At 34.0% G+C, this 14,754-nt stretch overlaps 1 protein-coding gene across 1 annotated transcript in view; it reads right to left on the minus strand.

Moving 5' to 3' along the window:
- Positions 1–6,065: 6,065 nt before the first annotated feature.
- TMEM47 (transmembrane protein 47) overlaps positions 6,066–14,754 on the minus strand; it is a 34,455-nt gene continuing 25,766 nt past the window's right edge. Inside the window, exon 4 of the mRNA XM_045582360.1 lies at positions 6,066–9,443. Within this exon, the coding sequence (XP_045438316.1) occupies positions 9,265–9,443 (179 nt within the window). The 3' untranslated portion in view covers positions 6,066–9,264. The remainder of the gene's footprint in view (positions 9,444–14,754) is intronic.

The raw sequence follows: 14,754 nt of genomic DNA on the forward strand, positions 1-14,754 counted from the left end.
GTCAGGAAGTGAATGGAGGATTACTGACTTTCTGACCTTTCCTGACTGTGATAAAAGATGACTTCTTTCCTTTCAGTAACACTTCAAAAAATGGAAATTGTTCTTTTAAACATCTGATGTGAGAATAAAGTAGGGAGCCCACTATTTTTCTTTTAAATAGCTGGTGGCAGAGGGCACTCCTGGGGAAAGGGAAAAATTCTCATTAGGGTTATTTTCTGAGAGCTGTCAGTATGTATGTGTTTGCATTTAAAGACCGGAGAAAAGACGAAGTGGGTCCTGACAAGATGTATTTTTAAGATTCTATTCTTATTCCTGCAGCATTTAAATATAGTGTAGGAAATACAGCGCTCCTAACTGCTTTGTGCTATGTTTGTTATGTGGATTCTTATGTCATTTTCCTGATAAAGGAGTAAAGAATGCAAAATTATTTTGCCTTGCCTTATTAGATCCAAATAGGAATGGAAAATAACAAGGCATGCATGTCCCCTTGTCCTAGGGAAAACAAATCGCTTTTGCTAAGGATTTGACTTTTTGTTAAATGCGCTCAAGAATGTTTTGAAGGCTTGAGAAATTTACAAATAAGAAAAAGATGATGTAGAGTATTAGTGATATAAAATACCGAGACACCTAAAATGGTCCAGAGGAAGTTTTACCATATCACTCATGTGTTCTATCAATTAAGTCTTAAAGAACCCTTCTTTCAGTAGTACCAGTTGTCACAACCAGTCTTTTGTTTCATGTTCTGTGGGTATGTGGCTTCTCTGGACAATTTGAAGATATTAGTGACGAAGAGTAGGGATTTTGTATTATACCAGTGGATGCTTCTGGTGATGAATTGTTTTGTTTTGTTTTGTTTTTCTTATGGGCTCGAGGCCATCTGCTGTCATACAGAATCACAGAGAAATTAAAGTCAAAACAGAAATTCACATCAATCAATATAACTTTATTTTGAATAAGACCCTGAAAAAATTTTTAAAGTGAATGACTGAGACCCTGGATGAAAGCTTTGGACATGACTGGTAAGTTTGGATGTATAATACTTTTCACTAAGAATTAAAATAGTTATCCTAGCATGTCATTCAAACACAAATATCGTTGGTCTTTTACCAAATACAATTAATAGGTTCAATCCAACATGCTTCATTCTATTTGGGCTTGATTCATCTGAGCCCAAAACATCACTAGAGTGAAGGTAATGAAAACCTTGTTTGATAGTGTTGTGTGTGTGAGGTAACACTCTGAATTCAAGAATAGGCATAAGTACAAAGAAATAAGCAATGTCAGCAGGACTAACTTTTTTAGAGAAAACATGGAGCACTCTAGAGTTGTGCAGTGCAACAGCTCTTATGGGTTAATATAAATGCCAATGCATTATAGATTTAAGATGGGGGGAAATTACCATAACTTGATTCAGAGATTCCAGGGAAGCTTTTCATCCCACCTGATGATTATTGATCTTTCATCCTTAGCATATGACTTTGATCTTGGAAAAAACATATACACAGAAGGGAGAGTTTACACTAAAATATTTTCCCTTAGTTACATTTTACTGTGAATAAGGCATTGGGAGCAATCTTTGTCAAAGAAATAGTGTTGGGCACCCTGGGGTGAGATGGAAATGTGCCAATAAATCTTCATGTACTTGCCAATCCTTTTTTGGAGATTTACACAACCTGAATATTGAACCCTCTAATAAAGGATACTTTGTCTAACAAAAAGGTTTTCTTGATTCCAAATAAAACTGGATACAACAGGAAATTATTGGAAGGACACCAGAGTGTTTCATAGAACACAAGGCAAGTTGACCTTACTGGGATCACCCACTCTTTCATTCCCTCTAGGACTTACATCGTCCCTCTTGACTGCTTTTCTCTATTTCATTCCTTTCTCTGCAGTTTTTCATTGTATCCCTGCACCCACTTCCAAATCCCATGGTTTATACATTTTATTACGAACTACATGCAGAGACCAATTCCAAATTAATGGGCAAGAGATACAGAAGGAGCTAGTCTAGGCAGGAACCATCTCTGCTCTAATCACCTCTGACCAGGGGTGCAGGATAATATGGTAAAAAATACATGGCTGGATGCCAAGTCCTCTATTGTTTTCAGAAAAATCACTACAGGTGGAACATTCTTCAAAGCTAATCAATTACATCAACCTATTAAATTTGTACTCTCATACCTGCAGTTTTATACCACACAGCTTTGACTAAATGGTAAAACTTGAAAGATCCAAACATTTAACCAGATTTTCCTGTAGATATTCCCTCCCAAATCCTACTGAGTTTACCTTTGTATGTCCATAAATTGTAAATAATTCTGAAAATGCTGCTGTTGTAAATAACACACAAACTATTTTAAGTATATAACTGCATGGAACGTGTACATATTTACACTAATAACTCAAAACCAGCAGGGAGATGTCTGTAATACTATCAACAATAAAAAAAAAATACTTAAAAAGAAAAAAACAACAACCTAACTTTAGAAAAACAACATATTACACGGGTTTCCCCCCATCAATATAGCATAATAGTCAAATAAACCTAATGGTACTTCTGGTTTGAATAGGGATTTCTGATTCAAATGTCATGCAATCATCATCAGCAGCAGCAGGTTACTATTTAGAATCATAAGTGAACTTCGTAAAGCTCAAATTCTGCCTAAATATGCACTGTGTTTATTGACTTTCTGATGCAGCTAGGGAGAAAATAATTTTATCCATGTCTGAAAAATTAAGGGACAACAGCTCAAATAATTCCATGTATTGAATGTCATCTGAAAGATAGATGCTAAATATTGAGGTTTAAAAAGAAATATTCTGGGAACGGATTTTTTCCCAAAATTCTGCTTCATCAAGAAGTATTTAAAAAATCAAGGTCTTTGGAAACTATAACTTGAAATTTTATATGAAACATTATACCTCCATAAGGATTTCTATACTATGTCAAATTTATGCCAAATTTCTTCCAACAGTGAGTGATATCCATAGCTTGGAGATGAATAAAAAACAAATTTTTATTTTGTTAAAATTAATTTCTTTATTGATTAAGGTATCACATCTTTGTCCTCAACCCCCTATTCCAATCCTCCACCCCCCTACTCATGCCCCCCCCCTATTGTCCTTGACCACTGGTTAGGCTCATATGTGTGCACATAAGTCCTTTGGTTGATCTCTCCCTTTTATCCCCACCCTCCCTTTGAGGTCCAACAGTATATTTTAATGATCATACTGTTAAATATTTTACTACTGTTTCTAATTTCGCTTCTTTCTGACACACCACTACTCATTGTGTTCATTATTTAGGATCATAAATGAATATCTAGATAATGCTTAAGATAAATCACCTATGAGTTAAAAACTAGAAAACTTGTTCTTCATTTCAGGAATTGTCACATTACTACTGAGCTGTGATATGGCCACAAAGGGGAACTTACTCTCCAAAAATGCTTTGATGCAGCTTATCTGGGAGAGGTTGCCTAGTGTGATAGCATTATCTGTCTTTTCAGTTAATACACAGAAATAGTTTCTCCTCCATTTAACTCTTAATAGTTTAAATCCCCATTCATAATTTTAAATGTCTTCTGTTGATGTTTAGAACAATTCATCTGAACTCTTGTGAATGATTTTTAATTTAAAAATTAAATAGGCTATGCATGCTCTTTCCCTGTTTAGCTATCAAAACTACTGCTTCTTTTTCTCCAATGGGGTTCCCTCCCAAGTAAAAATGTTTGTAAGAGCAATTGCTTACCAGTGACTATGAGTCTGTGAATTTAAGACCCCTTCTTTTGGGGCCACTGCATATATGGAAGAAGTAGCAAAATGTAATAAAAAGGACAGACTTTGGAGCCAGAAAAAAAAAAATAGGCTGTATGCCATTCGTTTCTTATTTTACCTTTATGATAAATTCAAGGTAATCGAAGGGCAGTCTTTAATACCATCATCACATAATGGTATAAGTAATATTTTAAATTTAACTCCATGCCCAACTGCCTTTCTTCTGTAGTGTAAGAAATGGCTTTGGGTCATCCAGACACATCCTTATACAGGCCAAAATTTGTGTGTGTTTATAAATTGTTTAGATACTACTTTTTCATTAATCCTTGTCCCACATGGAAATTGAAGTATTCAAGATTTTTACTGGTTTGATGACATGGTTTCCCAGTGCTTGTTTCAAGCCTCTTTTATAATCATTATTCCTATGAAGTCATTCAACTTGGAAATAATTGCTTGCCAAAACTGAGTTTCTCTGGTGAACCACTCAACACAGCTTTAGTTTTACAAAGGACGCCATTCTTTGTGTCCTGTTAATCTTGGCTTAGAAACACTACATATTATCCTTCCCATTTGAACAGTTCAGCTCCTGTTTTCTTAGTTACACTTTGGAACCATTAGACTTACTGCTGGAATATAAATGTGAGTCACCTAGCTGGTGACTCTTTGAAAACAAACTTTCCATGTATAGATACATGAACCCTTTGCTCATGGCAAAATTTAGTAGTTGTTAAAGTTGTGAGACTTCCCAGTCTGAAAACCTGCCTTCTATAGAATTTTTTTTTGGGGTATTTTATTACAGGGAGTTTTGTTAATCTGATTTTAACTTTGACACTAAGTAACTATGATACTATGTTCTAATATTTGAATGGAAGTTAAATGATTCAAATAAGTCAGTGCTTACTATGAAAAGTCTAAGCACTTAATTCTAATTTTTATTTGCTCTCTTAATTTGATCTCATTAAGATTGCACTTTTGAAAAGCTATTAACAGGTCATACCATGAAAATCTGATAAATTAGAAATCTATCAATAAGTATTCAGTGATTACTCTACAGAATGCAAAAATAATTTCACTATCAAGTTATTTTCTAATCAAAATGACTAGGAAACCATCAGAATGGAACACTGTGCTGACATAATATGGCCCTGACTTAATAAAACAAACTGCTAACAGGCTACATGGCCATCATGGCAAAGCCAATTGAAAATGGTTTCCTATTATGCATTCACAATGAAATCTCTGAAGGCAAAGGATTTTCCCCTGTCAAATTCTAGTGAAGTTATGTCTCCGTATCTTCTAAATTCAGAAAAACTGGGTCATGGATAATTACCAGGCAGGACATATTTGTAAAGGTGTTCTGCTCATGAGAATTCTGTGTAAAAATGAAAGTACTTTATGCTGAAAATATAATACATCAAATGAATGATGCTACTCTGTCAAATTAGAGTAAGGCCATTAAAAAGGAAATTTTCCCAAATGATAGAAAATTGGTAAACTCTTTAGAATTTATAATTTTTTCATATACTTTAAAAATTTTTATATGAAATATATAATAAGCTTGCAGGTGTTTTACAATATTTTACCAGAAAAATATACCATGGAACAATCAAAATTTGAGGATTTATGAGATATGGAAGGATATCTTCATGACAAAAAAATGTATCTTATATTCCAACTGAATTACCAACAAGAAAGTTGTTCAATCATATATGATCTTATTTATAACTACAAGAGAATTTCCTGACAATTATACAAGTTAATTTGATTGTCGAACTTAAATTTCTTTCCATTTTATATAGACAAATGGTGATGAGAACTTTTGACATTAAATTTATTAATTTCTTCATATATACATGTGCACATGTGCACTGAAAACTTAGAGTTCCTCTCTAATTAAAAACAAAACAAAACAGAAATGATGTAGGAAATCCTGCTTTAAGATACCTTGCAAACACTGAAAACTAAACAAAAACCTTTTCACTTCTACTGTTTCTAATTGTGTGATTAGAGAATAGGAAAAAATGATAGTCCACATTGTGTCCCCCTTTCCTTTAAAACAGAAAGTTTAAAAAGATATTTCCTTTTATTTTTCATGTAACTCAGCTGCAGAGGATAGAATCTTGAGAATTTGAAATAAAATATAGCTTTAAGGAAATTTGATACAAAATGGGCATGCCAGATTAAACTGTTTTCAACATGATTATATAAAGGAGAAAATGAACTGAAGACATGTGTTGGGTAATTCAGAAACCTGTGTACAGTAGAAAAGACACAGTCAAACCACATCCGTGAAACCACTTTTATTTTTATTTTTTTCCACATAGATAATTTGTCAGCTACACAAATCATGAAACGAAGAACTGATCTTGAAACTGCAAACTGAAAACCAATGGAGTGATAAACAGGTTTTCCCAAGAGGACTATTAGAAAAAATAACAAGAATATCAGGAATTCATATTTAAGTAGTAAAATGTCATATTTAAAAAATAATAAATATAGAACAGCAGTAGAGAAACTAATAGCATGAACAGCATGAAGTATATTTTATTTTTAAAACATGAAATATCTAGGCACAGTATTAGGCATTAAAGAGGACACAGAGGCATAAGTTAGTGTGAGCTGCTCTGTACAAAAATACAGTCTGAATAAATCACATTGCTAGCCATACAATTAGACATCACTTACTAGTCAGTGCATTTGCATGTTTAATAATATACAGGTACATGCTAATCCATATATATCTTTTATATTTCAAACACATAGGTCTCTCTATATTTGTCTTTAAAATTTACATGTTGAACTTACAAAAAGCTAAATAGTTGTGCAAGAAATCTGAATAACTAGCCCTGCTGAGTACTTTTTGCTACACGTGTATGTATCTCTCTCTAAGATAAACAATAAGTTTATGGTTACCAGTTTTGCTTGTAAGAAAACATCAAACAAACCTAAAGTTGCAAATACACAATGTTATGTAGCTGAGAAATTCACTTGTGTTTATTCTGATAGACAAAACTGTATTTCAGATGAGCAACAACTCATGTATTAGTGAGCTTGTTAATAATGAAACACTTCCAAACAACATTAGTAATGGTAGAAATATAGCATAGGGCTCTTCACTGCTAAGGAGAAAAAGTTTTATAAGCAATCTACTTTTCAGTAAACTGCAAATATGTGTGCCTTAGCTGATAACATGTTCTGTCACTTTTCAGCTTGTCATGTTGACAGAGCATAAAAACTTGATAAGACTTGAGATGTGATATTAGTCTAACAGCACACTGCATCCTCTACTAGGACTAAGAAAAGTGCCTCACTGATGCCAGTACCAAAGTACTGTTCTTCCATTATTAAGGAATAAAGAGATTCTCTCACAATTGAGAGTGTTTAGTAGCCGAAATCCCTTTCCAACAAATATCATATTTCCATATTTCTCATGCTGTTCTGACAATATGCAATTAACTAACTGCAAGACAGTCTGACCCAGATTTTACTATGTGTATTTATCAAGAAAACTGCTTCAAAAGATTCTATAATACTAACATCTTTCTGGAAAATGTCCACTCATAGTTTCTTATGATTCTACATAGAAACATATACTTTTATAAAGGTTTCTCTCTAGGACGTATTTAATCACTTGTGTCTGTCACTGCTAAAATAAGAATAAGCCTGATACTTCATATTTACTTTGTAATTCTATAGAAAAGTCAGAAGAGTTTTTTTTAAGCATTTGAATAATAAAATAGTTTTTTTCTTCCTGTTGTTTTGGCAACAGTTCTTAAGACAAGCTGAAAGCAGAACTTTGCTTTAGGAGGGAAAGCAAATTATTAAATACTACTGATGTGGTCTTGCTCTTAACAGAGTTTGTAATACAAGAGAACATAGGTGTGCTTTCAATGATTTTTTTCCACTGCTTCTTTCTGCAAGAGGGCCAAAACCAGGACATACTGTTTTTAGTGTCTTTGTTAACAAAAATAATTATTTATAACTTTTATATTAGAACTGTATATTTGATATAAAAATATGCTTATAATTAAACTATCCAGATTTGTATATTAAACAGATTAAGATGAACAAGCTTGCAGTATGAGGTTAGTTGCAAACTTATTCCCTATTATTGATATTTCCTTACATTTGAACAGTCAACAAATAATTCCCTTAACATAAATCCATCATAATTGTGTGCACAAATCAGTTAGCCCATTAGTTAACATCAGAGGACCAGGTGATAACCAGATGAATTCCACTCCTCTACTGAGACATTTAGACATTCAAATAAATCTATCACTATTCCTTTATTTTTTTAATAAAGACATTTAAAATACTTGAAAAAGGCAGCCTTCTATTTTAAACAAAATGACCAACCTAATTGCTACTCTTTTTTTGAACTACAGTGCTTACAGAAGTATTTTTAGATTAATACCATTTCAATTTTTCTTCTTTATACAATTCTATTAAAACTTTCCAGTGGAATAGTAGAGAACATAGAGCAAAAGCTTTAATATGTACTTTTGTAAGGTAAATAAGTGTGCATACCAATCTAAGCCTCTTAACAACACGTACAAGGTTAGTGTTCAAATCACTTCACTAGAGCAAATATTAATTCTACGTATAATAGGCAAATGCAAGTGTAGGGCTAGGGAACAACATATTACCATTTATGCTAATGGTCCATCTTCTATAAAAACACAAGTTTGTTACATATGCACAATTATTTGCTGTAATGTTTGATAAATGATTTAACGGGTATTTAGGACAAAAGCAACTCATGCATATGTCTTCCTAGTTGCCCCATGAAAGGTAGAGACTCCCAATTTTCCTCATTATAGATATGGTTGAGGCATAATTTCTAACCACATAATGAAAAGCACCTCTCCAAGTCTTGATACCTTTCCTAAGGAAATGCTGATTGCCAAAGCATAACCTCCCATTAAAAAGAGTACTCTTGAGGATGGAATATGTACCATTAACAACTTACATTTAGAACTACCATTAGATACTGATGGGCAGTTCACTACTCAAGAGCTCACTCAAGCAAAAAACCAATGGCAATTTAGTCATTGGGTGGGAAAAGCAGGTGATAAGGACTCTGTTAAATCCTTGTCAGCGCAAAAGGAACTCCTAAATGCTGCTTATGCCAGCTGCTCCCCTGCAGGCAATAAGAGATTCAGGCATTTCTCATTCCAACTAGTTTCTCACAATGGTTGCTGTTATATAGACCCTTCACTTGTCAAGAAAAATGACAAGAACATATTGGAAGTTTGCAGCATTTGCCTATGTCTAATCAGCTCCCTTAATTTGTGCAGGTCCCTAAAATGGATGTAAAAGCTGGTTATGATGTTGACAGCCAAAAGGCAAAAGATATTAAATCAACTTAGCAAACTGCTTGACACTCCACAAGTGTTTTAGAAAATAGTGAGTTACAAAAGATGCAGATGTAATCCTTGTTGAATGTTCCGCCCCCCACCCCCCAATTTGAGATTATTGATTCTAGTAGTAGTCTTCGTAGTTCTTAGGGTTCAGGCAGTAAAGGATGGCACCCCCAAATGAGAATATAGTTGCACCCCAAGCCAGGCCATAACCCCAGTTGAACTCATGGTAAATTTTCAAGCTCACAGTTTCAATGAACTTGATTGGGTAAAGGACCAGGCTGCAAACCTGTAAAACAACTGAAAGAAAAGCAAATCGAAATTAGAAAAATGTATTTACAGGAAACAGGATAATATAACATATATTACACATAGTTACAAGAATTACTTCTTAACCAAATAAACAAAAAGCCAAAGCATCTGAAGCATTGCTTACTCTAGATAGTATAGACTTTAAAATAATAACATTTTTCTTTGTTTAACACTATTTTTTATAATACAGTAAGAATTATTCTAGTTTTTGTCAAAATAATTAGTGCAATATAGTAATTTCTATGGACATATCAAGAAGTAATCATTTTACAAATACATACAGGGGTGATGAAAAGTGGGCTAATAGTTACACAAATAAATAAAACGATAACTAATAAATATAATAAACTATTTTGTGTATTCACAAGTGTAAACCTACTTTTTCCTACCCATGTATATAATTATTAGTATTATGGCAAGTAGTACTAGTTAAGCTCAACTGCTCCGTTATACAAAACCAAGCAACCCAAGAATAGTGACCCCAAATATGAGCTAAAACCCTTATTTTTATGCGTTTGAGGAATTGGGGACTTCAAATTCATTTGTACTTATGAAAACAGTCAACTTGTGATTCAAAATGTGCTTCGGTTATTGCTTCTCAATATCATCTACCCCAGCCCAGTATTCCAGCAAGTCCTATTTTGATATTCTGGATCCTATTACCCTAGCAAAAACTATTTTCATTCTTTTCTTCTCATCCAGTCCATAACCCTCATTTAAAAAAAAAGCTCAAAAGGCAACTTTGTCTAGAAGTCACACCATTTATACCCTGCTTATTACATATAACAGGTGATATTTATATATTTAATCCTTAGTTTCAAAGAAGAATTAAGTTAAGAAGTCAGGGAAAATAATGGTACTGAGACTATTGGTTCTAATAGTAGTCTAATAAACACTACTACAGCAGAGCATAAAATTTAGCTTTTAGTTCTTAGTAAAATCTTTGCTCTTGGCCATATATAATAAAATAAAACAAGCAAATTAATCAGGAAGAAGGGCTTTAAAAATATCTAAATAAATTGGTATTTATTCTGTGTATATTTTTATGAGACATGGGATTACACAAGAGATATCTCCCATTCAAAATCATAACTTGCTATAGAATCAATTATATAGCACTTCTATTTTATAAATAAATTTCACTAGAATTTATGGGATGCATCTGCCTCATTCTCTACTATATGAAACAAATAATCTTCTCCATGAAAAATCTTTGTGAAAGAAGCTGGCAAACTACCAAATCTGGTCTGTTTTTTTTTTTTTAAGTCTTATTGGAATACAGCTAGATTCATTAATTTATGTACTGTTTGTACTACAAAGGCAGAGTTGAGCTGCTGCAACAGAAATGATGTGGTCTGCAAAACCTTAAATATTTACTATCTGCACTTTATTTAAACAATTTTCCAGATGAGGGAGTACAAATGGTAGCTGAATAGGCAGACCTGTCCTGTACCTTGTCCCAAGGCCAGACTGGAAATACAACTAAAGTGAAGACCATTCATCTGGATTTACCAACTGAAGTCAAGCTGAGGAGGAGACTATATCAAGGAAGGACAAAACATCTGGAGACTGCTATACATCTACATATTCCTTCCCTGCCCTTTATCTGTTTGTTTTGATTTTTTCCTTGTTTTCCTTTCTTTCTTTCTTTCTTTCTTTCTTTCTTTCTTTCTTTCTTTCTTTCTTTCTTTCTTTCTTCTTTTCTTTCTTTCTTTCTTTTTCTATCATTCTTGCTCTTTTTTCTCTTTCCTAATTTTTTTCTCTCATGGCTGTTTTTTTGTGGTACTATAGGGGTCTTGGTAATGTTTGTGTTTTATTCTTTTTCTTTCGTATTTTGTTGTGTTGTATTCTGTTCTATTTTGTCAGCACCTCCATCTATGAATAGGACAATAACATTCAAGATACAAATACAACAGGAGAACCCAAATAACTCAAGTAAGGGATTTTCCCAGAGCACCCAGCTCAGGAGATATAAGAGACTGCACCACTGGGTGCCACAAAACTCATACTACATATGATTACCCCACAAAATCTGGGAGGCATAGCAGTTTGATCTAATACACAGAAACAAATTCAAAGGAACAACAAAAATGGGGAGGCAAAGAAAAACCCCAAATGAAAGAAAAGGAGAAATCATCAGAAAGGAATTGAATAAAATGGATACAAGCAATTTGTCAGATAAAGAATTGAGAGTAATGTTAATAAGAGTGCTCAAAATATTCAGAGAACTACAAGCAACTTAATGAGAACTATAAGGGCTTAATGAGAGCTACAGCAATGTGAATGACTTTGAGGTTGAAACATTAAATAAAAATAAATTGGAAATGAAGAATGACATGGCTGAAATGAACACCCTAGAAGGATTCAACTGTTGACTGGAAGAAGCTGAAGAATGAATTAGTGAATTAGAGCAGCAAATGGAAAATAAATGAAAAGCAGGAGAGTCTAAGAGAGCTCTGGGACATCATGAAACATAACAACATCTGCATTATAGGGGAACCAGAAGGAGCAGAATCTGAGGCAGGAATCGAGAACCTGTTTGAAGAAATAATAGCTGAAAATTTCCCTAACCTGGTGAAGGAAAAAATCACTGGAGTTCAGGAAACAAAGAAAGTCAGAATCAAAATGAATACCAAAAGACCTATACCTAGGCACATATTAATTACAATGGCAAACATTAAAGACAAATTAGAATCTTAAAGGTCGTATGAGAGAGACAGAAAGTTACCTATAAGGAAGCTCCCATTAAGGCTGTCAGCTGACTTCTCAATAGAAATACAAGGCACAAGGGAATGGCATGAAGTACAAAATGAAAACCAAAGGACTGAAGCCAAGACTACCCTATTCAGTAAGTCTATCATTCAAAATCAAAGGTGAAATAAAGAGCTTTGCAGACCAAAAGGCTAAAAGAGTTTATTACTACCAGACCAGCACTGCAAGAAATGCTAAAAGGACTATTATAAGAAAAAATAGTACAAAGGAGAACACAGGCATAAAGAATAAGAATTAAAATAAATAAGCAAATAAGGTTATTAACTAATAATAACCTTAAATGTAATTGGTTTATGTGCCCCAATTAAAAGACATAGGGTAGCTGAATGATGAGGAAACATAACCTAAATATATACTGTCTAAAAGAGACACACCTCAGTCCAGCTGACATGGCTAAGTGGTTGAGCATTAACTATGAATGAGGAGGTCACAGTTCCATTCCTGGTCAGGGCACAGGCCTGGGTTGTGGGCTCCATCCCCAGTGGGGGACATGCAGGAGGTAGCTGTAGATGATTCTCTCTCATCATTGATGTTTCCACCTCTCTATCCCTCTCTCTTCCTCTCTGAAATTTTATATATCTCTCTATATATAGATAGAGAGATATAAATATAAAGCATACACTGGGTGGCCAAATTATAATGATCACTGAATGCATAATAATCTGGCCACTCAGTATATATAAGAGGCCCAGTGCATGAATCAGTGCATGAGAGGGGTCTGGTCAGCCTGGCTAAGGGGAGGGGACATGGGAAGCTGGCTGGCCTGACTGTTGGTTGAACTCCTGGTAGGGGACAATTTGCATATTAGCCTTTTATTATATAGGATATACACTGAGTGGCCAGATTATTATGCGTTCAGAGATCATAATAATCTGGCCACTCAGTGTGTGTGTGTGTGTGTGTGTGTGTGTGTGTGTGTGTGTGTAAAGAAATAGTCGAGAGAGAGAGAGAGAGAGAGAGAGAGAGAGAGAGAGAGAGACCCACCTCATTAAAAAAAAGACTAATACAGAATGAAAGTAAAGTTAGGGTAAAAAATTTCCAGGCAAATGGAAATGAAAAGGCTGAGGTAGCAATACTCATATCTGCCTAAATAGACTTCAAAGTGAAGGCCATAACAAGAGATAATGAGGGCCATTTCATAATATTAAAGAGAAGAATACAACAGAAGAATAAAACTCTGGTAAACACATATGCACCCAATACAGAAGCATCCAAATATATAAAAATACTTTTGGAGAACTTTAAGGGAGAGATTGACATCAATACAATCATATTAGGCGATTTTAACACCTCACTGACATCACTGGATAGATCTTCTAGACAAAAAACAAACAAAAAACAAAAAAAACAACAACAGGGAAACTGCTATCCTAAACAACAAAATAGATCAGATGGAATTGACATTTTCAGAATATTTCACCCCAGAGCTACAGAATACATATTCTTCACAAGTACATATGGGACATTTTCAAAGATAGACCACATGTGGGAAACCAAACAAGCCTCTTCAAGTTCAAGAATTTTGAAATCATATAAAGCATCTACTCAGATCACAGTGGCATGAAATTAGAAATCCATTACACTGAAAACACTCAAAAACATGCAAACGCATGGAGTTAAAGAGCATGTTATTAAACTCAAAAATTCTTAATAACTTATCTAATCCAAAAACTTAAAGAATTAGAAAGAGAACAACAAAGAGTAAAGAGAAGGAAGAAAATAATAAAGATCAGAGAGGATATAAACGACATAGAGAGTAAAAAAAAAAAATGCAAAGGATCAATAAAGTGAAGAAGTGGTACTTTGAAAAGATTAGCAAGATTGATAAACCTCTATCCAGACTCAATAAGAAACAAAAAGAGAGGACCCAAATAAACAAAAAATGAAAGGGGTGAAGTAACAACTGACTCCACAGAAATACAAAGGATCATAAAATAACACAATGAATGACTATACTCCAACAGGCTAGACAACCTGGATGAAATGAACATTCCTAAAAAAGTATAATCTTCTAAAACTCAATCAGAAAGATCAGAAAACCTGAATAGGCTGATAACTACTGATGAAAATGAAGCCGTTAAAAAAAACAAAAAAAAAACAAAAACCTCCCAGCAAACAAAAGCCTGGCTTTTCTTTGGCAGACAGTTCCACGTGGGAGTTTTACCAAACATTCAAAGTAGAACTAACCCAGCCTACACAAATTGTTCCAAAACATTCAAGAGGAACAAACACTAACAAGCTGTTTTTATGTGGTCAGCATTACCCTAATTCCAAAACCAGACACTAAAAAGGAAGAAATACAGGCCACTATCCCTGATGAATACTGATGCTAAAATCCTCAACAAAATACTAGCAAATCAAATCCAGCAATACATTAAAAAGTTCGTATACCATGACCAAGTGGGATTTATCCCAGGGATGCAAGGCTGGTACAATATTTGCAAATCAATAAATGTGAGAGATATATATTAGAGAAATATGCTAATTAACTGGGACGCCATAACGGGTCAACTGGACAGGAGGAGGC

This window comes from Pipistrellus kuhlii, unplaced genomic scaffold (genome assembly GCF_014108245.1).
Source record: "Pipistrellus kuhlii isolate mPipKuh1 unplaced genomic scaffold, mPipKuh1.p scaffold_m20_p_16, whole genome shotgun sequence".
Taxonomy (NCBI): Eukaryota; Metazoa; Chordata; class Mammalia; order Chiroptera; family Vespertilionidae; genus Pipistrellus; species Pipistrellus kuhlii.